The following is a 23,245-nucleotide window of genomic DNA, read 5'->3' as shown; positions in this document are numbered from 1 at the left end:
TATTAAGTTTTTAGAGAGAGGGGAAGGGAGGGAGAGAGAGAGGGAGAGAAACAGTGACGTGCGAGAAACATTGATCGATTGCCTTCTGTTTTCTCACATGTGCTCCAACTGGGGACTGAACCATGTGCCCTGACTGGGAATCGAACTGGCGGTCGTTCACTGTGCGGTGTCAGGGTGGGTGGGAATAGCTTTGAAGAATAATCTAATCGAATCTGGCCAAACCAGGCTTTGCATTGAGTCTGTGTTACCCCTGGAAAGTGTGCTTCAATCACTGTGCCCACGCCATCGTTATAAACTAGCATCACTGAATTGGGATGAGTCAACGTGAATGAGGCGTTGGAGCTCCGTGTGCGTTCACTGTGTAACACCAGCTTTCCTTGGTGAGACAGGTGTTCGTGTGGGACGGGGAGGCTGCCCGTCCTGTATCGCTCGTACCGTCCACCCTCACCCTGAGTCTATAGCAAGTAGAAGCCTAGAAGTGGATTCCTCTCGACCCCTAGTCCAGTGTTACTTCAGCTTGTTGTCTGTGACCCCCGGGGAGAAGTGAACTGATTAACATCATGACTCAATGCATGTGCATGTGTGTGTATTCTTGTTACTGGAGTCGAGGTTTCAAGAAACCGCACTTTTCCTTCCTGTGAGTGACTCACTGTCCTGTTTGCTTTGTCATCCCTTTAACTCCAAGTGGTACCATGAAAAAAAAAATGTCTAGCTAAGATCTAATAAATGAATTTCATGCCCCAGTAAAGGGCTGTATGTACAGTTTGGAAAAAACTGCCCTTGCTTGTAGACCCTGCTCTCTGTCTCCTGCGCGGATTCAATGATTCTGTGTCCCTGACGTTTGGTTGGAGAGAGGGGTTGATAAATGAGCCTCCCTAGCACAGAGTCGGGTTGGCTGCCACCTGGAGTAGCTCTGCTCCCCTGGGGTGAGGGGGTCCCCCCCGGGCCAGCTGTTGTGTACGCGTGACGCTGGACTTCCCAGCTGCTGGCCAGCAGGGTTCTTCAGCGCGTCTAGATGGTTGGTCATCTTTTACTCCTCCGACTTACTGACAAGATGAATCACGTTCATAGACTCTCTAGTATTGAATCATCCTTGTCTTTTTGGCATTAACTGTACTTCACCGTGATACATTGTCTTGTTAGCGTTCAGCTGGATTTGGTTTGCACATATTTCATCGAGAAGCAGCGTATCTGTATTCATAAGTAATATCGGTTAGTATGTCTCCGGTTTTCATGTCCAGGGTTTTGTTCTCTTTGTGAGATGGAAGCGTTTCTCATCATTGTTTTTCTCTCCTCTGTTTTCATCTACAAGTTTTATCGCTGTACATGCCCATGTTTAAATTCATGATCCATTGCAAATTGATTTGTGTGAGGTGTGTGAGGTCAAGACTACTTTTGACTATGGACGTCCAGCTGCTGTTGTTGGGTTCTTTAAATGCCAATTACATTTATTTTGTTGGTTGATGATGTTGTTTAGTTCTTCTCTCTCCTGGATGATTTTTCTGTCTAGTTATTGAATCAATTGCTGAGAGAAGGGTGTTGAAATCCCCAACCAAAATTACGCATTTGGCTCTTTTTCCTTTCAGTTTTCTCGGTGTTTGCTCCAGGTATTTTGAAGCTCTGTCTTCGGGTGCACGCACCTGTAGGGTTCCTGTGTTTTTTGGTGGAATGTCCCTCCATGTCCCTCTTTGACCTTTGACTCTGGGGGGGTGGGCTCACGGGGTAGACCAGTGGTGTGGAAAAACCCAGGCTAAACAGAACATCAGAGATCACGGAGCGCAAAGCAGACCTCACCGTGGCCTCAGAACCCGTGGGGGTCAGAGCTCAGGCTAGCGACCCTCCTCTCGCCCATTTGGTGTCTTGCTCTGGACAACCAGCGACATCACTGTCCGTGGCAAATGGCTGAGTCACCCAACCTGTCTCTCCCTTAGGCACATCTTTTTCGACTTCTTTTCTTTCTTTTCTTTTCTCACTCGTTCTTCTATCCCATGAGACTAGACAGCCACCCCTTTTTCCCTTTCTTCCCCAACATGTTCAGTCTGCCAAGGGAGCCCACCTGGTATTGTCCCTCTTGCAGTGGGCGCTACGGGCGAGGAGGCAGCTGAGCAGGGCATCGCAGGAGGAGGCATTGGGTGTGTAGATGGAGAGCTGTAGTGTCAGAGGGCGGAGGGGGTCCCCGTCTGTTTATTGTTCAAGGACACATGACCGTGCTGTCGTCTAAATACTCTCATTGGTCTTTCCCTGGCCTTGGCCGGGATCATGCTGTTTCCCTTCAGTTTTCCGCCAGCACACAGATGTCATCTAATGACTTTCCTATAAATGTTTGCTTTTTCAGAAGGGAGCTGTGTTTATTTCTTCAGTTACAAACACGTGTTGTTTATAACTTGTAAAGAAATGGGAGTCTATTCTGATTTGCCTCCCATCTACTCTTCTCCCTCGGCCGTTACCCGGCGCGCGGTCGGGTGGGCCCGCCTGGGGTTAGTCGGAGGTTGCGGAGTATAAGGCAATGCGCTTGGCGATATTTGGGCTTGGGCCCCAAATTCAGCTGGAGGTATTGGCTCAATAAAACCAGTCATTCTGTGGAGCCAAGACGAAGCCCGCGTTAGTGGGGAGTTTGGAAGAAAGTCGATACTGGGTCAGACCTTCCGATTGTCCTCCGCAAGGTGGGCGCCGCTGTGTTTGCACTCTGCCCTTGTATGTGGCTGTTTCCTCCAAGGGCTGGGGTGGATTGTGTTGTCTGGCACTGGGATTTCCACGTCTGCAAATTGCTTGTTTTCTTACCGTTTGCCATGAGTTTTTGTTCCATGTCCTCTCATTTCTTTGTAGACATCACTTAGATATACTAGATACTAATCCTTTATTGGTTATATACCTTTTCTCTCTATCGTTACCGCTTACGATGAAAAGAAATGTTCATTTGAATTGGAACGTCGTTTCTCCCTAGCGGATAAATTCCTGGAGAGCAGGGATTTGGGTCTGTTCTGTTAAACAGTGTGAAATCCGGTGAGCCCGGAGCAGGGGTGGCACGTGGCAGATGTTCAGAAACATTCGCTGAATGAATGGACGATGGCTCTTTATTCATCTGATCGTTTCTGGTTTGCCATTTGGCATGGCTGCTCCTACCGGAATGCCGCCCAGTTTTCCTGTTACATCTTCTTCTGAATGGTTAGCCGCATAAATTTTTTTACGCGAGAAAATTACGTTATATCCCGTCTGGCCCTGTGAAGAGGAAATGAATGAGTTTCCCACCAGACTCTACCACTTACTAACCATGACACTGGACAACTCTCTCTACTCTCTTTTTTAAATATGGCAGAACTTCCGTTTCCCCCCATATTTGAAAAAGGAGGCCGATACTAACTGCCTCACACGGTTGAGGGGAGGTTAACTTAGATAAGCTACGCGGAACGTCTAGAATGTGTGTGGCACATTATCCGTGCTGGGTGATGCGGCTGTTTCTTCCTGCTCTCGTACTCTCCCAGACGAATGGCAGCGAAGTGAGAGCCGGGAGCCCGGCCACGTGGGACCGTTTCTCCCTATGGCTCCCCAGTGGGCGTGGGGAACCCCACGACGGCTCTTCCCAGCCTCTCCCTGGCCCCGGCCCGTCCCGCCGCCTCCTTCCTCCTGCTCTGGCCTCATCGCCGCAGCGTGAGTTCTGCCCGAAGCCGATCACTGCGCCGCTTTTACAACCTGTCACAAACCCCTGAGTGGAAGCAGACAAGCTTTGCGCCCCTGCTACACCATTTTTCCTTCTGAAGACTTAAAGACGTGTTTCATCGGAACAGAACTGTTTTTAAACAAGGATGTAGACTGCTTTCCTCACAAGGAAAGCTTGTGATTCGCGTGCATTTTAGTTACTCCTAAACACAACCAACAGAAGAATCGGACCATTCTTCCCTGTTGGCACGGATGTGCTATGAGAGGGGACGCAGAGATTTGTAGGAACCGCCTTATGTCAACTAAGTACAAGCAATAGTTGTAGTCACAGTGTTCAGATTCTGTTTGCATTGCAGCTGCAACAATGGGGGACGTGGAAGATGTTTCTTGTCTTTGGTCGCACACAATGTGCTTAGAATGTTTGAGCTGTTCTTCGGTTTCTTGTTCCAAGAGTCAAGTTGAATTTGGTTGTTCAGCTCCACTGCAGCATTTGTTGCATGTACGTCTTCCACACTGATTTGTTGTTGATGCCGGCATCCTCAACGTCAAAGAGCTGGTTAATCGCTGTGGGAGTGGACCCTGTCTTAGGCATGGAGCCTGCAATGCCATGAGGTCTTGACTCTGTCTTCCTGAACCTCTTTTGGTACCATCTGCTTAGTCTTGAACCCATGAGAGTATCTTGGAGAGTAAGGAGTATGGGAAACACCCAGCTGTTCCTTCTTGGAGCGTTCAGGGAAGTAAACTGATCCAGGGTCCTGTGGAGTGTCCAACAGAAATGTAATTCAAGCCACGTTTGTAACTTGACATTTTCTAGTAGCCACGTGAAAGTGAAAGACACAGGCGAAAATTAATTTTAGTACTATATTTCATAGTACGCAAAATATCCAAATATTATCATTTTCAACATTCAGTCAACGTAAAAATTTTTCATGAAACCCTTCACCTTTTTTCATACGAAGTCTTTAAAATCAAGTGTTTATTTGATGCGTACAGCTCGCCTCAGTTCAGACTCGTTGCGTCTTGCATGCTCACTAGCTGTGTTTTCTTGAATGAAGAGAGACTTGAGCCTGCAAGGGCTCTCACTGGGTGGGAGTCGGGACAGGGGCAGAACATGCTCATGGGGACACCTGCGTGTTCTAGCAAAATGTCTGACTTCCACGGGCGCAGATGAAAAGATTTCTGGAATTGCCATGTAATGTTATTTAAAATGTCCAGTTTTCAACAAGCATTTGAGACACAAGGAATCGGGAAAGTCTGGCCCCTACGCATGAAAGGGAAGTTGTCAGTAGACACTTCTAGGAAGCCGGCTTCTTAAACAAACAATTTAAATCGGTTATTGCATAAATATGTTCCAGAATTCCAGTTAGGAGGAACAGTAACTTACAGTGGGAAAGCAACTAGATTTGTATCAGACTTTCCTTTCACAATTCTTGCTTCTAGAAAATGATGGCGTTTTCTATTTATTAATGTATATATGCATATATACACACAGATATGCTGTATATTTTAACATTTACTTCTGTGTCCACGTAGGATTGATTTGCATACTTTGGTTGAGGGGCTCTGAGTTTATCCTCTTTCCTCCTAAGTTCCCAGAGAGAGAGGGAGAAACATTGACTTGTTGTTCCACTTGCTGGTGTGTTCCTTGGTTGCTTCTTGTATGTGCTCTGACCGGAGATCGAACCTGCAACCTTGGGGTATTGGGTCAAAGCTCTAACCCACCGAGCTACCCAGCCAGAGCTTATATATTTTATTGTTATTTTGAATATATACACATACACAAAATACATACGTATACAAATATTACAAATATATACATAATGTATATACATATAAGCACAAATATATTTATAACACATATACAAACATCCACAAAGTAATTTATGTAGCATGAGGTTTAGAGGACAGGAGGTGGCCGGGCAGTGGTGATGTGAGGGACACCTGGGTCCCCACCTTGGACCATACGACACAGAATCTAATCAGACCCCTGAAACTCCTCAGGTGACCCTTTCTTATCACCCCTGCCTCCCTGCTCGGAAGTCACCCCAGCAGAAGGTGAATTTTGTGCCTGTGCTTTCTTTAACCACTTGAGTGTGTGACCCAAAATAGTGGATTACGTGGTGTCGGCCTTTTCTGAATTTTATCTGAATGAAATCACACTGCGTCTCTTCTGCTCAGACTCCTTCTCTGTTGATGTGTGAAGTTGAGATCATTCATTTTCACTGCTCTGTTGTGTTCCAGGGCATAACTGTACCGCAATTTATCGATTCATTCTACTGTTGATGGCTCATGTTCGTCCAGTGTTAGATTTATTGTGGTGGTGTTTTATTTAGGAATTTTGCATTCATTTCGAGGGTGAGATTGATATGTGATTTCTTTCTTGTCTCGTTCTTGTCTGGTTTTGTTATCAAGGTTATGATCTCATAGGATGAATTATTGGGTGTTCCTTTTTTTTCTTCTGTGTGTTGAAAGAGTTTTTTAAAGATTGGAATTATTTACACTTTGAATGTTTTGTAGCGTGTACATCTTAGACCTTCTGGATCTGTTGTTGTCTTCATGGGAAGATATTTAAATACCGATTCCGTTCTCTTTTTTTCCCAAGGACCACCAAGATTTTTCTTTCAAGAGCTGGTTTTGATTACGTAGAATTTTTTTCCTGAAACTTTTTTGTTTCTCCCAGTATTTCAAATATATTGGCATCATTTTCTTAACTTGAGTTCTGACATATGTGGCTTTTGGTGGTTTGTTTGCTTTCCCCGGTGCTCGCGGTGGTCGCTTCTCTCCTGGAAGAGTAGAGCAGCCGAGCTGCCTTCTGTCTCACGCCCCCTTGAGTCTGTTCTCTGTAACAACAGCTTCACCACTCTCGTTAATAGGGATAAACACTGACTTGGTCATCTGCCTCCCAGACCCCCTGAAGGTCCAGGCCGCGCCAGCCCCTCCAGCTTCCCTACAGTTCTCTCCAGGCTTTGCTCTAGCTGAGCTTTCTAAATTCATAGCAACGGTGTTACTTTGATAATATAAAAACAGTAAAGAAACAAAATCACCGCCCCTTCATCTTCATGCTCGATGTTCCCCGTTTCGAGGAATTTTGGAGCTCCATTGACCCACAGGGGCAGAAGGCCTGGAGACATGAAGGGGACGTGCCAAGGACCACACTGCCCTCATGCCGGTGGGCTGTTCCTCCAGGCCCCCAACTTTACCTCTGGCCCCTTCCATTTGGCCCCTCTCTAACCTTGAGCATCCATCCCCAGTTGTAACAGGTGTGCAGTGTCTCTGATTCTGTCTAGTTGATAGATGGGGTTTTCCATGTATCTAGTACCATAAGTAAAACTGATCCAAGTGTCAAACACATATGGAATGATGTGATTTTTTTTTAATCCTCATCTGAGGACATGTTTATTGATTTTTAGGAAGAGAGAGAGAGAGGAAGGGAGAGAGAGTGAGAGAGAGAAACATCGATTGGTTGCCTCCTGTATGCACCCCAACTGGGGATTGAACCTGCAACGTAGGCGTGTGCCATGACCGGGGATTGAACCTGCAGCCTTTTGGTGCATGGGACAAGGCTCCAACCAAGTGAGCCATCCAGCAAGGGCTGTGTGAGGATGTTTTAAGCACTCAAAACATTAGCTGTTATTCTGTATATTATTAAGAAATTAAAATTATACCTTAAAAAGATATCAGTTTTAACCTGTAAACCTATATCATGCCTAACACCTTGTTTGGACCAAACACTATCGTTGGCATTCCTTTTTTTTTTTAACCAAAAAAATTGTGCATTTCTTGTGATTTCTTCTGCTGAGTGACGGTTCCAGTGTGACTTTGTTCCCACTGAATTGCAGGGATTGATGTTCGTTGGCCTCGTCATTGTTCAAATCTATCACCTTTTTTTTTTTCCTAGAAGTCCTTAACGTTTTAGCCTAGACCCCCAGGTTCTTGTCGTTTATGGAGATCCGAGTGATGCCGTTTTGTGTCGCTGGAGCAAAGCCGCCTGACCCCGCATCACGGCCTTCCTGCCGTCTTGATGCTGGAGAGTTCTGGGAGGCGCGAGCAACCCAGCGGCGGACTTGGCCGCTGTGCCGACGTGCTCACGCTGAAGACTTCCTGTCCTCGGCTTGGGAAAACAAACCGGCTCACGACGGATATAAACGTTTTTGGGAGTATGTGCAAACAGCACATTTCTGTCTTTTTCTTCTCTTGGAAGGCTGCGTTTGGGAAGCCTGCATGATCTCAGCCACACAGATGAGCTGTTTCCTGAGAGAAAGCTGTAGGGGGAGAAAGACCTTGAATAAACAGGAATAAGTTCCCGACGAGTTTCTGGATTTTGTCAGGTGGGGTGGTGTCTCGTGGCCAAATTGGGAAGAGCTGCTCTTGCTTTTTTTCCCCTCTCTCTCCTCCTCTCTTTTTTGCTACTGATTTGATTTGCATTCACACGTGAGGGATGGACACGGATTTGCCAGGTACTCAGTTCTGGTCTCCAAGGTTGGCAATAAACACCCCCTGCCCAGCTAACCTGTCAGCCATCAGGCGGTGGCGTTCTCTGCGTCCCTCCTCAGTACCCGTGTTCTTAGGGCCTGGGTGGGCCGGGCTGTGGCTCCGTGAGAGCAGGAGGCGTTGGAACAGCCAGGGTGTGGCCTGGCCGTCGTCTGAGGGCTGCGGAGGCAGAGAGGAACGCAGGGCCAAGGAGCAAAGGGTCGGAGCGCTGCTGTAGGTACAGGCAGATCCCAGCCAGGTGCCTGGGGAGTGCAGATACTCTGCAGCCTCCAAGGGGAACGGCAGGCTCCCAACGCATCAGTTTAGAGAAGCAGAAAATGTCGCCGGCTGGTGTGGCTCCGTGGATTGCCAGCCGGCCTGCGAACCAAAGGGTCACCGGTTCAATTCCCGGTTGGGGCCCATGCCTGGGTTGTGTGCCAGGTCCTTAGTAGGGGGACCTTCTCCTGTAGCCACGGTCCCCACATCCCCTCCAAATTCTGAACTCTCCCTTGTAGGTCTTGGTGGCCATTAATGGAGGTTGCATGATGCTCCCTGACAGGGCCTCACATGCCTTCTGCTCAGCCCTGGTGTGAGGGGAAAGACTTCTGCATCGGGGCTCACGGCTCTGCCTTCTGAGCATTTGGCTTCGGTCCTGTCCTGTGAGGGTGTGTTGGAGTCTCAGCTCTGCCGTGTAGCATCTCACGTCGGTGCCCCGCCTGCGTCCCTGTACAAGCCTCTGACGAGGTGTTCCTTGGATTCCCTCGTGGCCCACGTGGAGACCTCTGAAATGAGGGGACCGTAACTGGGGAAAGGCCCAGGCCAAGGGGCTCAGTTGGTTACAGCGTCATCCCGATGTGCCAAGATTGCAGGTTCGATCTCCAGTCAGGGCACCTATGAGAATCAACTACAGGATGAATAAGTAAATGGAACAACACACCGACGTTTCTTTCTCCTTTTCCTTTCCTCTCTTTTTCTTAAAAAAAAAAAAATCAATAGAAAACGATTATAATGGGGAAAGCCACCCTCAGCCTGGGGACAGGCTCTTCGTGGTGGCAGAGGGCCCAGGGCTCAGCCCTCTTCCCGCTCGGTGTTGGTGGCCGAATGTGGGATGCCATGAGGCGAGAGGAGAGTGGTGTCGATACTGGCCGATGGGGTGGGGGCCCCAACAGGGCCTTGGCAGGCGGGCGTGACGGGCCAGATCCCCAGGGAGTGTGGGCGGCTCCCGGTGTGGGTTGCAGAGACCCCGCGTCACAGTGGCACGTGGAAAACGACCGAGGGGCCGCCGCTTCCCGCCCGTCTGGGGGGGTCAGGGGCCCGGTGTCTGGCCCCATTCGCACTGTGGAAAGAGACGAACGTCTCACGTGTCGCGCTCAGACCGCGCTGGGAGCAGTGTTCACACTGGCTCATTGCATTTGAGTGGGAATCACGTATTTTTTTTAATGAGTGCGTGACTTTGGAGGCACATGGGGTCCCGTCCCCTCCTGCATGGGCCTCTCTCCGTTATACCAGGCAGACCCTGTGCCCAGCCTCGGTCACCCATTCTCTGTCCTTTCTGTGGGGCAGCGTGAGCCCTGGGACAGATGCTGAAATCTTGTCCTCTGATTGCCATCTCGAATTTACTTCCTCCTGCCAAAGTCAAAGCCTCCCTTCCACCAGAGGGGGCGGTGGGGAGACCGCTCCATCCACTCTCGGATTCGCGGTCTCTGGAGGGTTGTGTGGATTCCTCCGGACCCCGTCCCCGGAGACGCGGCTGCTGTGGCCGGTGGCCGGGAGGATAATGCATGTCGGCAGCTTCTACCCGGGGCCCCGGGTCTGCGTCCTGGGCAGGTCTGGCCTCTCTCCCCCTCCCTTCCCTCTGGCTCCCGCCTCCTAAGGCCCCTCACCTCTCTGGTCACCCCGTCCTGTGGGGAGTTACGTGCCACCAAGCCTCCTGACGTTTAAGAAGTCACCTCCCACCTGGGTGACAGCGTCAGCACGTGTTCTCAGCCATCTGCCACGGGCATGACGCTGGCTTTTGGGAGCTGTGAGCGAGCTCAGCCACTGCCCCTGAAGGCGGGTCGGGTTCTCTGGGACTGTATTCCACGGACTGGGTGAGGGGACGCAACGGAAAGCGTCGACCTTGCCCTCGGCGCCGGGGTGTCTCTGTGTCCCCAGTAAAACTACCTGACCGCCTGCGTCTGGGTTTCTTCACGGGGGCAGTGGCACCTGCCTCACGGAGCCGGCGGGTGTGAGGACAAGTGAGGTGGTTCTCACCGTTCCTGGCTCACGGTGAACTTGAGTCCCCTTCGCTCCCAGCCTTCTGTGCCAAGGGCCCCCGCCGGCCCTGTTGTGTGTGGCTGCTGGCGAGGCCGCGGGAGGAGCGGGGGGAACTCTCCCGGCTCCAGCGCCTCCTGGGTCTGCGATTCTGTAACTCGTGCTCACGCTGTTCAGGCTCCAGAATTCAGATTAGACTGGGTGTGTGTGTGTTTATGGTGGGGGGCGGGGGGGGCAGAGGAGAGGGAGAGGACGTGGGAGAGGACGGCGGGAAAGATGGTGCCGGCCAGGGCACCTCGTCCTCATGGGCGGCGTGATTCACCCCTGCAGACTAGTGTGGCATCTGTGCACTTGCTAGAGTCTGACAGACGTCCGTTGCCTTGGGAGAGAGTGAGCTCCCCACCACTAAAGGCATTCAAGTGGAGGCTTCAGGCCATCATGGCAGGGATGCTGCAGTAGACAGGAAGGCGGCATCGCAGAGGAAACCTGCACAGAACTTAAGCAAGCTGGCCCACACGGTGGCTGAATCTCTGGCAGGTGTTGGGGGGCCAGGCAGGTGTCAGGGAATAAGCGCTGTGTGTGCCAGATGGAGGTGGACCAGGGCGATACCCTCCTCTTTCTGGGCCTCAGCCCAGACACCTGGCGTGTCTTACCTGGGCCTTCCCTTTGGGGACAGCCCTCCGTGGGCCAGTTCTCCTGGAATCAGCCTCTCCAGAGATGGCGGGTCTGGGGTCCACGCTGCGGCCTTGTGTGTAACCACGCGACCTTGCCTTTCAGGCCTCAGCGGAGACGTCTCCGGGAGCCTACTTCCTGCCCGAGTTTGCGCTCTCCCCGCAGGGAAGTTTTCTGGAAGACACCACAGGGGAGCGGTTCCTCACCTATCGCTATGACGACCAGGTAAGACCCTCGTAAAAGAGCCTCCCTTTGCCTTTGCCACTTGCCAATGGATAGGGAACGGTACCTTCAAAAGAATTCAAATTTGCCATTGGCACCACCAGTACCGTCGACCCTTGACACCCACATCGGATCCCAGCAGGCCTGCCTACAGTTTCTCACAGTGTGCGGGGCGTCGACCTGAGAGTCACCGTGGCTTGTTTTTGTTGCCAGAAATCCGTGACAGATTCGTTCATTTCAGCAATCACCAAATTGATTCCTCAGGGCTGAAGTTATCCAGAAGTACTGTTTCCCCGTGAAGCGTTCTTTCTTTGCCCTCTTAGCTTTGACCCGCATCGAAGTTGGTTTTCTTGCCAAGCCTGCGTTCCACACAAAGGAGCAAAGTGTAGGCATGGCTGCATGTGTGCGCGTGTGAGCATGCGAGGCCTGTGCACACGGGTGTGTATTTCCGTCACTTCATGAAGGCAAGTACGTAAAGTTACCGTGGGGGCGGCGGCGGAGGGATGGCTCTCTCCCCGTGTGATGTGTCGCTTTCTGCCCTTCTCCACGATAGATTTACAGACGACCTCTTCTTTGTGGTCCCTTTTAATCGAGAAATCAACAATCCAATCAATGGGTTTTCATATGCGAACCTCAAGGACACTCACTGAGGAAGGAGGATGTGTGGAAAACGGCGAACCGTGTGTTTTTTAATTAAAGAGCCGTTGGTGCCTTTTCCAGGTCCTACAGACACATTGTATTTAATATAATAATATAATATAATAAATAACATAAAGGCTAGGGACAGAGGGGGAAAATAAGCCCCTCTGGCCTCCTCAAAAGGCCTAAAGCAGATCTTAAAAGTGTGTGACAGGCTTGGAGGTTTTGTCCTGGGACCTGGTATCCCAGAAAGCCCGGTGAGTGCGCGTGAAATGCTGCTCCTATGAAGGGGGAGGGATAAGGTCAGATACTAACACGCCGCCGATAGCGCCTGCTCTGTGCCGCCACAGGGGATGGAAACAGGCGCGTGCCCCCAGCTGGGGGCACCTCCGGGACACACCTCAGAATAATCCGCTAGACTGTTAGCCCGTCTCCCCTCTGAATTCTTTCCTCTCTCCCCTCCATTCCGAGCGTACAGACCGCATTGTAATGTCGGGAGCTTCTCAGGCACGGGGGTAGAAGACGAAGGGATCACGTGGGACCCTGCTTGACAAGTTTCGTCCCGCGGCAGCGTACGATAAAGTGTAACACTAACGAAGAACACAGGCCCTGGAGTCACGGCGTTGGGTGCGAATCCTGATTCTGACAGTTTACTTGCTGTGTGATTTTGGACAAGTTACTTCACTCCCCTGTGCCTCCATGGCCTCATTTGTGAAACGGAGGTGTGGATGGTTACCTACTCTGTGGAAGTGTTTTAAGGATGAACGGAGAGAATTCATGTAATTCCCGTCTCCCCCCATGGGGTGCGTGGTGCATATAAACACTCAGTTTAGCTACTGTCACTTCTAATATCTTTGCAAAGACTCAATGCAGAGGGTTGCAGATACGCTTATGCTGAAGCCAGCAAGGAATCACATTCTCTGTGTGCATCGCGGACCTCACACAGTCTTTTAAATTAATTTTTATTCTGGTATCACATGCGTACAGCCAAGGGCACGCATGTCTGAAGTGTAGAACTTGCAGAATTTTAAAGTCTTTTTATATCTGCATAACCACCACCCAGATCAAGAAAGGGAACATTTCTAGCCGCGCCCCCACCCCCCGCCCGGAAGCGCCTTGTGCCCCTCCAGGCCCACACCCCGTACCTATGATGCAACCACCGTTCTGGCGTCTCTCACTACTGCAGATTGGTTTTCTGTTTTTTATTTTTCATTTTATGGACATGGGACCCTGCAGCACATACTCATGGGTGTCTGGCTTCTTTCACACGTCATTATGTCTGAGATTCAACCGAGTTGGAGCAAGCGTGATGCAGGGTTTACCGTCTGTCACTTGTATTCTTTGGAACAGATGGTCTCATATTGGAACAAATTGCAGCCCATTAGGTGGCGCGCAGCATTGCCCCTGCGCGGGACTTCCCAGCTGGTCCCTGTAAGGTTTGCGGGACCGTCCCTCCGAAGATCCCGTCCCGGGAGACGCGTGTGGGGGCCATCTGCCCGAACAGCCTCCCTCACCCCCAGCAGCTGGCGTGCCGTGGCCAGAAACAGGTGCGGGCGTGTGTTGGGTACCACCCAAGGGCGCGCCTGTGCTGTCAGAGCGACGCAAAGCCAGAGTGAGAAAACACGTACAGTCTGGAGGCAGCATTCGGGTCCCTGAAGTGGTTGGGTCAGGCCTGGGTGCCCCGGGATTTTCCCGTCTGCGAAATACTCCTCCGATCCCACGGGAAGCGAGGGCCGGCATGTAGATATCTGCTCTTTTCGATAGGCCTTGGAGGACTTCTCCAAATTATTTTATCCTGGTGAATTTTCACAAAGACCTCTAGGTCACTCTTCAAATGTCTCCTGGATTAGGTGTCTGGAAAACCAAGAGCCCGGAGGCCTGTAAAGCCCAGCTGGGTTGTGGGCTGCGTTTAACGAGCCGCAGGAAAGGCACGCTGCGGATTGCACGGGGGTGAAGCCGCTTCGCGGGAGGAAGCTGGGGAAGGGAGCGGGGCGGTGCACGCAGCCCCCCCCTCTCCTGCCACGGATCCGGCTTGTCATTTAAACACCTTGTTCAGCACCTTTGACCTCAGATGCTTCATCCGTTCAGAAAAAGCAACGTGGCTGGGTTTCCTGATCTGAACCCCTTGCGCTCTCAAGGAGCCTCTTTTCCGAGACCGCAGATAGAATAGTCTACGCTCCGTAGTGTTAATTGGATCACTCTGATTACCGCGGTGGCCTGGCCTGCCGCACGGTAAACTGTTACTCAGAGAATCATAGAATTTTACAGCTGAGGGAGACGTGGGCTCAGATGCCTCGTTTCACAAATCAAGACAATGGAGGCTCTGCGGGTGCAGATGCCTTACTCGAGGACACCCAGGCGGCTGTGTGAAAATGTTAAGACCGTTGCCCTCCAAGCCTCAGGCTCGCTGCTCTGCGGCCTGGCCCGCCGCCCAACGCTGAAGAATCGCCTAGAAAATGACCTTGGTTCCTACAAATTCAGATTCCACTGTTCTGGCCAATAGAACTTTGGAGACTTTAGTCAACCAAAATGAGAAGGGGATTTAATATTGGCGGGCCGTTTAATCAGCGTATCCTTAACTCCTTCAGGAATTTGGAATTAGCTCTGCGGATGGCGTTTATAAGCATAATTGTTATTGCAATATAAGTGACTTTTTTTTTTTTGTTTTTTCAACATCTGGGCGAAACATGGTGGCTGGAATTAAAATGGCACGTAGTGGCATCAGTTGTCCGAGACAGTTACGATGCATTAGTTGGCGATGACTCCCCAAGGCGCGTGGGGTCGAAGACTGGTGGGTCGGCCAGGCACTGGGGCACATCCTTTTGCTCGTCCTTCCCCCAGGTGGCTTCGGAGAGCGGCCCCCCAGAGGACAGGTTCACAGGCCAACAGCTGAGTGCCGCCTGGGTCCCTGCGGCGGAGCCTCGAGTTCTCCGGCTTTTTCTTCCTCCCGTCGCTGACCAGCTCCCTCCTGAGAGCTGCTGGGCCACTGTCTGCCTTGGTCCCTTTCCGGGAAAGAAGATGCAGTGGTTCTTGGCATCCTCACCTGCAACTCCTTTGCAGCTTTAAATGCGGGACATCATGCGATCTTATGGGGCCTGACTTTAAAGTCTGTTCTGGGCTCAGTGTTTCGCAGTTGGAAGTCATGAGGCAAACTGATAACCTGTTTTGCACAAACACTCTTATTTGTGTGTTTTAGCTTTTAGCATTTGTGAGGCTTGGGGAACCGTGGAAGGTGCGCCTTCCCAGACTGTGTGGACTGGCTGGAACGGGCGTCTTCCTCACTGGCAGGCATGGCGGGAGCTCACTTCAGAATCTGTGACCGAGGACTTTTTCTGATGGCCCGTGCTTTATGTGTGTACCTGTTGGCATGATGCTCACGTTGCCACCATTAGAGCATGAGCCACCAAAAGGCAGAAGAAAATGTTCACAGCTTGGATTCTAGGCTTGAAGGACCAGACTGGGTGTTTACTTGAGTGGTGGGCTCTGACGTTCCTAAAATTAATCTCGGGTTGGTTCCCGTGTAAGCTTGATGCCCCTTAGAAGAGAACCACCTTGGTTTCATGTTGCACAAGTCCTTTCTCTTCCTGTTCATACCCATCGTCCCCTCTCCCCTGCAGGCTCCCCTGACCAACACGGCATTTGCTTTGCATCTTGGAAGAGCATTCACAGTTTTTCCCAAGTTCACAACGCTCTTACCTATACTCTGACCTCCCATTACTTTCATTCTGTCTTCTTCTCATTTTAGCTCTTAAAGTCTGACTGCTAGTATCTCCTCCCTCCGCCTCCCCTTCAGCTTTGTTGGGCATCCTTTGGAAGCATCTTGGTGACTTCCCCACGTCCGCGATCTGGTGTGAAGCCACCCACGCTTGTGGGAACCCGAAGGCATTATAACGTCATCAGCGGAGTCACGGTGGATGCGCCTCTTCATTGGAGGCCGTTGGCCGATTGACTGTGTGAGTGCTCTGTTCAAAATTCTGTCCTTCTGTTTGTATTTTCCTGACTATTTCCGCTGCTGGGAAGCAAAGGGCTGGGTGCGCAGCCATGACAGGCATGCAGAGTGGAAGCACGGCAGAGCTGGAAGGAAGTTCGGGCGTCCTGGCTTTTCTGGGGAGGAGCTTGAGCCCCAGAGAGGAGCAGGGTCTTACCCGAGGTCACACGGCCAGGCAGCAGCAAGCCAATGGCCCGCGCTCTGCCCTTCTGCGCGGTCAAGACATTCTTACGTCTAATCTGCGGGAAGCTGAAGTATGAGAGAAATGTTTGAATGAATGTTTTAATGCTAGTGGAAACAAGAAGACAATAAGGAAGTCTATGCATCGTCTCGTGTCTCAGCTTCTTTTAAATGTCTTTTTATTCTTGGCCTATTATGACAAACCTAATTTCCTCGTCCCTTCTGTAACTGTTGATTTATACATTCTTTCTAAGGAGAAGAAATCCGTTTGCTGTGAGGAGGTCTTTCTCAAAGTAACTTCTTCCGAACTTTTTATGAATGTCTTGGCCGGGAATTTCGTTGTGGTTAAACTGTTGGCGAGCCTCAGAAATATCACTCCACCTTTCCAAGTTATTTATGTAATAGTTTTGAACTCGAGAAGTATATACCACCTCCTGAAACTTGCAGACAGGAAAGATGGACATAGATCTTGGACCAGTAGGGTCCTGTGGTCTTCTTCGTGGACCCCAGCGAGCCACTCCTGTGGTTTCCACCCAGGAGACTTTCCTGTTGTTTCTGGCCGTGCGTCTGGTGTTTTTAAGCAGCAGGCCATTGGAGTTTGAATTGCTCATTCCTTTGTTAGTGAGTAATCTTGGTCAAATGGAGTTATGTTCCTTAAATATTCCAAAGATTTCACGATCTAATGAGAAAGCGGGCTCAGAGTCAGTGAGGAGACAAGACCACACTCACCAGAGTAACTCATAGTCTGGTCCTGCCTCAGGCGCTCAGAGAGCCCATGAGCGTTGCTCAAGGGCAGCCAGCGCGGCCCCGGTCGGCTTTGGCACGTGTGGACGCTGAACATCGTGATCATCGAGCTTTGTGCAGAGTCAGTTATTTCTCGAGTATGAAAGAGTTAGGTCTCTGAATGGAGACACAAGACCCAGCTTTTGAAATGTGCACACACCTTCCTCTACGGCTGTCTTCCCGGACTCATTTTTGGGGTGCTGTGTGGTTTTTTTTTTTTTTTTTTTTTTTTGGAAAAACCACTTTCACCAGATAGGTTGAAAGGCGGAGGCAGGGTGGGACAGTCCAAGGCAGTCCCTCAGGGTGTCCAGGGACGCCGAGAGGCAGGTTCCTGGCTGCCTGTGCCCAGACGTCGCTTCTCTCTGCCATCGGCCAGCCCCTGCTTGAAGAGTTTGAGACTTTAGGCCCTTTAAGCAATGCGACTGTGATCTTCCCTCCCTGGGCAGAAGGAAGTGAGGGGGCTCTCCTCTCCCCGACATCCCTGGTGTGTGTTCCTCTTCTGTGAGTGTGGGCTCAAACTCTGGCCTGGCCTGTCCCCCTCAGGCAAAGCACAGGGACAGATGGGTCTTGCAGGCAGGGGATGGAGAATAATGCCAGGTGGGCCCTGGATGGGGGCATCTTATTTCTCTCTCTGCCACGGGGGAGAAGACGGAGATAGAGAGAGCAACCACAACCAAAGGTGAGGCGGCTTGCGGGTCAGGCGTGAGCGAGAGGGAGCCTGGTCGGCGGGGGTAAGGCTTGGCTGGTTCTCCCCGAGCTGAAGTTGGAAGGACTCCGTGCGGAGGCCACGGTGGATTTATTCCCTAGCACGTGGGATTTCAAGCATTCTGTTTCGATTGGCTCACTTGGCGTTTGGAAGCGATTTCTCCTGTCGGGCCTTCCGTCACGGAAGGGTAGGCGTGGTTTGCACAGAGGCTCCTGACAGACGAAGGCTCCGTGATCAGGGCTCTGGTCATTCCATGGACACGTTTGTCTGCCCCTGCTTGGGGTGTAGTCACCCTGGACCGTGTTTTCTTGGGTCTGGACTTTGGGAGCTGGGACATTCGCGAAGGTTCTTCCAGACGGGGGACGATAGCTCTAGCCCAGGGACGCATGCACGGGGCCTGGTGGAGAAGAACACCCCAAGCACCTGTTGTGTTACTCTCCGTATTTAGTTAATGTTTATAATGCTCTCTCTCTCTTTTTTTGAATCCTCCCCTGAGGATATATTTCATTGATTTTAGAGAGAGAAGAAGGGAGAGAGAGGAAAAAACATGGATCGGTTGCCTCCTACATGCGCCCTGACGGGGGATTGAACCCGCAGCCTCTCCCTGTGCGGATGATGCTCCACCGAGCTGAGCCACCTGGCCAGGGCCCGTTTATATAATACACTTATTACGAGTCTTATGTAAACGTGTGTAGGGTGGCCAACTGTCCCAGTTCCGTGGGACCAAGACAGTCCAGGCAAACTGGGACGCTTGGCCACCCAGCGTTCCAGCCCAGACCTGACGGCTCACTCTTGCCACCGCGTGAGATCAGAAGCCCTGTGGTCAGGGTGCGGCGGCTACTGTGTGGGCAGGATGTTCCAAGGTCACGTCAGGGACGAGCGAGTGGCTGTCCGGGGTGACCCACTTGGACTCTGTGTCAACGTTGCTGTCCAGTGACTTTCCAGGCCTGGTGTGGTTACCGAAGTTCTCATGTGTCCTTCCACGAGGCTGTGCTCCAACGACAGTCTCCGCACAGGCTGCCCTGGGTCCTCGAACGTCCCCCTTTGCCTTCTTGACCCTCAGGCCATCCCCTGGCATCTCTGTCGAAGCCTCATTCAATCCTTCAGCTCCGTTTCTGCTTCCACAGGGACGTCCCTGATACTGTCCTCACCTCGACTCCGCTCCCAGGGGAGACTTGATGTGCTTCCTTCCTTCCCTTAGTGCCCTGGAGGGTTTTTTTTTTCTTCTTGTATTTTCTGCCCCCTCAGCACATGGTAGCCTTTGTGGGCGGCAGGGATGGGAGTGAGGAGAGCGGAGCAGGTGGGCGTGTTGCCAGAGTGCACTCGGTCACGTGGACTTTCTAGTGCTGCTCCGGGTGACTTATTTATCCCAACACGATCCAGGATCTGAGGTGTGAGGCACTTCCTGTGGAGCCTCCTGCCCCAGGGTCAGCGGCGACTGCTCAGGACTACGACCGATGGCTCCCAGCATCGCCTCTCCCCAGACACCGTTTCCGTCACGGCAGGCACGCCGCACACGCACAAGTGCACAGTTGTTTGGGGCAGGCCTCCACTTCCGAACGTTGAAAATCCGTGGCTGCTCACACATGTGAGTTATGTGGAAATGAATGCCTGGGATATAACGGGCACCTCCCCGCCCCCGCCCCGTCCCAGGCCTGGATTTAACCACGCACTTTCTCCGTCAGGCGGGCCTCACCCCTCCGAGGCTCTCGCGTGAAGCCCCTCTCCCCTGCTCCTGGTGCAGGGGGCGTTTCTTCCCCAGACGCTCCCACTGGGCTCTGAGCCCCACGGCGGCAGGGCAGCGACTGCGTCTTCTCGTCACTAGTGTCTCCGATCTTACTCCACGGCCCGGCACGTAGTCAAAGGCCGTGTCCCTTGTCGGGAACCTTCCGTGGGTCCCACTCGTTTCTGCCTCGGAAGTGGCTCGAGTCCCGACATGGTGGGCCCGGATTCCTGTCTTTCCTTATCCTCACTGCTGTTTGTGTGCCTTGGGCTCTGGCCAGAGGGACTTCAGGCCCTGCCTGCCCTCGGCTGTGCCAGGCTCCTGACATGCCAAGGTCCTCACGGAATGTCTGAGCTCCCCACGCTGCCTGCTCAGGTGGCATCTTAGGGAGGGGCAATGATGTCTTTTTTAATTCTCACCTGAGGACATTTTTAAGTTGCTTTTAGTGAGAGAGGAAGGGAGAAAGAAAGAGGGGGAGGAAGAGAGAGAGAGAGAGGGAAACATCAATGTGAGAAACATCAATCTGTTGCCTCCTGCACACACCCCAACTGGGGTCCAATCTGCAACCCAGGCATGTGCCCTGACTGGGAATCAAACCCACGACCTCCCTTTGGGTTATGGGACTTTGACACGCCAGCCAACTGAGCCACACCGGCCAGGGCATATTCACTTGCTGTCTTATCTCTTGGGTTGGCGTGAGAGCAATTCTGGAGCAAGCCTGTGTTACTTCTCTGCACATAGGCACACTCATTTCTGTGTTTTGTGTGTTTGTTTTTCCTCTCCACCTGCAACTGTGAGGAAATCGTCTTCCTTCCAAACACTGTTAGCCCAGCGGCGTGGTAGGAGAATCAGGTTATTTTCTCTGGGTCTGGACGCTGGCAGCTCTACTTTTCATTCGCAACCCTTCCCACGTGGCCGACCACCAGTCAGGACAGAACTCCGAGTGCATTTGGATGAATCCTTCTCCCAATCCCTTCCTCGGAGATTTAAGGCTGACAGGTTTTTACCTCCGCAAAGTTCAAAATGGTTGAGCAAATTTTCCTTTCTAATTAGGAAAAGCCAAGATTTTTGACTCAGAATTTTGCCTTTGTGTTAGGTTTCTGCTACGTTAGCAGGTAGAGGATGTATTAAATATATGCGTTAACAATGCAACTGTGCTCTATTTAAAAACCGAACCCTGAACATGCTGTTCCCATGAAAGGTTATAAATGCTTCGAACTGGGGCCGTTAACATGTGAGTCTGTCCGCCGCAGCGGTGGGTTTAAGGAGCGGCCGTTCGTTCAGACACTTTCAGCCACGCCCTCAGCAACGGCGGCGGAGCGCGGCTCTACGCTCTGCCAGGCATGGTGCTGGGCGTGGGGGGTGGGGTGTGAAACAGGATTGTATCCAAAGTAACGCCTGAAAGTCCAGTCTTGAACACTAGGGAAGAGGAGGTCTGGTTTCTCTTTTTCAGGAAAGGGTACGGTTAAAGCCGCCCTTTATTAAGCAACCTCCAGGTACAGGAATTGTATCAAATATTGCACGTGCGTTATAATCACAGTTGCTCCTCGCAGCCGTCCCCCCTGTGGGCGTCAGCAGCGCCTACACGGAGAGGGTGGTGAAGCACAGCCCCTGTACAAGGAGGGATGCAGCTTGTGTGAAGAGGGGGTGGTAATAAGGTGTAAGAGGAGGGACAGAAATTAAACCTTTTTGTATACATCTGCTGCACCTTCGACTTTGGACTCGTGTAAATATTTTACAGAATTGGAAGGAAAAAAATAGACTTAAAAAGTCTAATCCCTAAAGATCAAACAATAAAATAAAACCAAAAATAGTGTGTTTTTCGTGGGTGGCATGAATCACATAGAATAATAATTCCAAGTGACTGTAACACATATTAGTTTGACTGTAGGTGGGCCCACTCAAGGACAAAAAGAACTAAAAATAAAATAACTTTTTATAATAATCGCATTGGTGGTGATAGAATTGCTGGTGCTCTTCTGAGGCAGTGGAATGTGGAGAAAGCAGATGAACAATACACAGGTGGTAATCTAAGTTTTTCTTTCTGGTATTCTTTTTTTTTTAAATTTGTTTTTATTTATTGATTTGAGAGAGGAAGAGAGAGAAAGACCGAAAGAGAGACATCGATTTGTTGTTCTACTTGTCTGTGCACTCATTGGTTGATTCCTGTATGTGCCCTGACTGGGGATTGAACCCGTAACCTTGGTGTATCAAATGATGCTCTAACCAGCTGAACTACCCGCCCAGGGCTGTTTCTGATATTCTTGAGAACCCAGATTCTTGCTGTAGGGGGAAGGGGACACAGATAGAAGAGACAAGAAATCAAGTAAAACACCTGTAATACACATATTGGTTAAAAACTCCCGAGTCGTTTTATCTTAAACAAAAATGATATCAAATTAAAAACCATCAAATTCATGAGAAAAAAATTGATTAGCAGTAAAACATTTTACAATTGTATCTTTCTCCTAGAGAGAGTTCTTAAAATGTTTGTCCCCTGACCTCTTTGCCACAGTAAAACAGGATCTAAAATAGTTTTCAGTTTAGTCCAAAATTATATGTACAATGAGATAATGCGTAATTTATCAGCATTCCATGCGCGTAAACCATTCCGTAGCATTCAACTTTAGAGTGTTCCATGCTTCGCAAAAGCACCTACGATGTGTTATGCATTTTGACACCAGGGCAGGCTTGAGAAGTGTTGACCTACAGGTGGGCAACGAAGGTGGTTTGGATTCCAGCGTTTACAAAGGTTCGAATGTGTCTGGGGGCATCAGAGCCTGGGTAGCTACGTGAGGCACTACACTATTTAAAGACGAGGTGTGCTTTGCTCTGGGCAGGGGAGCTACGCTTAACAGTAACCTATTTTCACAAGAGCCTGTTTTGTGTTCGAACGTGAAGGAGCTGGATGTCCTGCCCCGTGACAGGATAGTGTTCTTGGCATGTCAGATTGGACTCATGTAAGACATGGACTTACAGTGCCAGGAACCTGGTGCAAACCTTTCACTAAAATGGTTTAAAAACATATTTCCTTCTTAGCTGTTAGCCTTAAAATAGCCCACTCATAGTTTTTAAGGTAAAAACACTTCATTAAACGTGCCAGATTTTGAGGTACACTGTTAGGAGACTAAAAAAATAAATAACTGCAAAAAAAAACACCCCAGAACAAAACCCCACACACATTTTGTTCTTTCCTTGGTTCACAGGGTGAGTATAGGAAACCTTTTTTTCGGTGCAGGATAGTTAGCAGTTTTTTAAAAAATTGATTTGAGAGAGAGAGAGAGGAAGGGGGAGAGAGAGAAACACTGAGTTTTGTTCCACTTATTGATGCATTCATTGGTTGATCCTTGTATGTGCCCTGACTGGGAATCAGACCCACAATACTGGTGCATTGGAATGATGCTCTACCCAACTGAGCTACCTGACCAGGGCAGCAGTTTTTATATTTCCATTCTGTTAAAGTTATACTTCACTGAGACGCAGCGTAAGTTGGCGACGCCGGCCCGACCTGGGATTGGAACAGTGGGCAGAGCTCTCAGGGGTAGTTGTTGCCCTGACGTGTGTTGTGTCTGCGACACGAGACCTGGTTCTGTCTGTGCTCTTACACAAGCACAGGAAGTCTCACTGTAAACAACCCAGCGTCGTCGGACCAGCAGTGCCCTTGAACACCTGGCGCATCGTCACAGTCGGGAGCAGTGAGTGGCGGGGGCCCCCGCAGCCGTGTGGTCCCATGTGCACACACGGGTGAGTCAGGCCCCGATCCCTTAGTAAAGGGTTGGAGTGAATGGGGTGACTGCCCAAGTGTCTCTCAGAGACACCGCCCCCCGCTCCACCCCCATTCAACTCCCATTCCGTTACAATCCAGCTCTGAAGCCTACGTCGGTTAACCTCTTTAGAGAACCAGGGATGTCCCAGAACCTGTAACATGTTCTGCCGTGTGCGAGAAAGGGGC

The 23,245-nt window shown here is 50.8% G+C and overlaps 1 protein-coding gene across 1 annotated transcript in view; it reads left to right on the top strand.

Moving 5' to 3' along the window:
- ADAMTSL3 (ADAMTS like 3) overlaps positions 1-23,245 on the top strand; it is a 143,461-nt gene that overhangs the window by 9,284 nt on the left and 110,932 nt on the right. The window contains exon 3 of the mRNA XM_054589091.1: positions 11,158-11,277. Coding sequence (XP_054445066.1) covers positions 11,158-11,277 — 120 coding nt within the window. The remainder of the gene's footprint in view (positions 1-11,157; positions 11,278-23,245) is intronic.

Source organism: Pteronotus mesoamericanus, unplaced genomic scaffold (genome assembly GCF_021234165.1).
Source record: "Pteronotus mesoamericanus isolate MK-2021 breed Mesoamerican mustached bat unplaced genomic scaffold, CSHL_Meso_final contig_1242, whole genome shotgun sequence".
Classification (NCBI taxonomy): Eukaryota; Metazoa; Chordata; class Mammalia; order Chiroptera; family Mormoopidae; genus Pteronotus; species Pteronotus mesoamericanus.
This window is presented reverse-complemented; position numbering and strand designations above follow the sequence as displayed.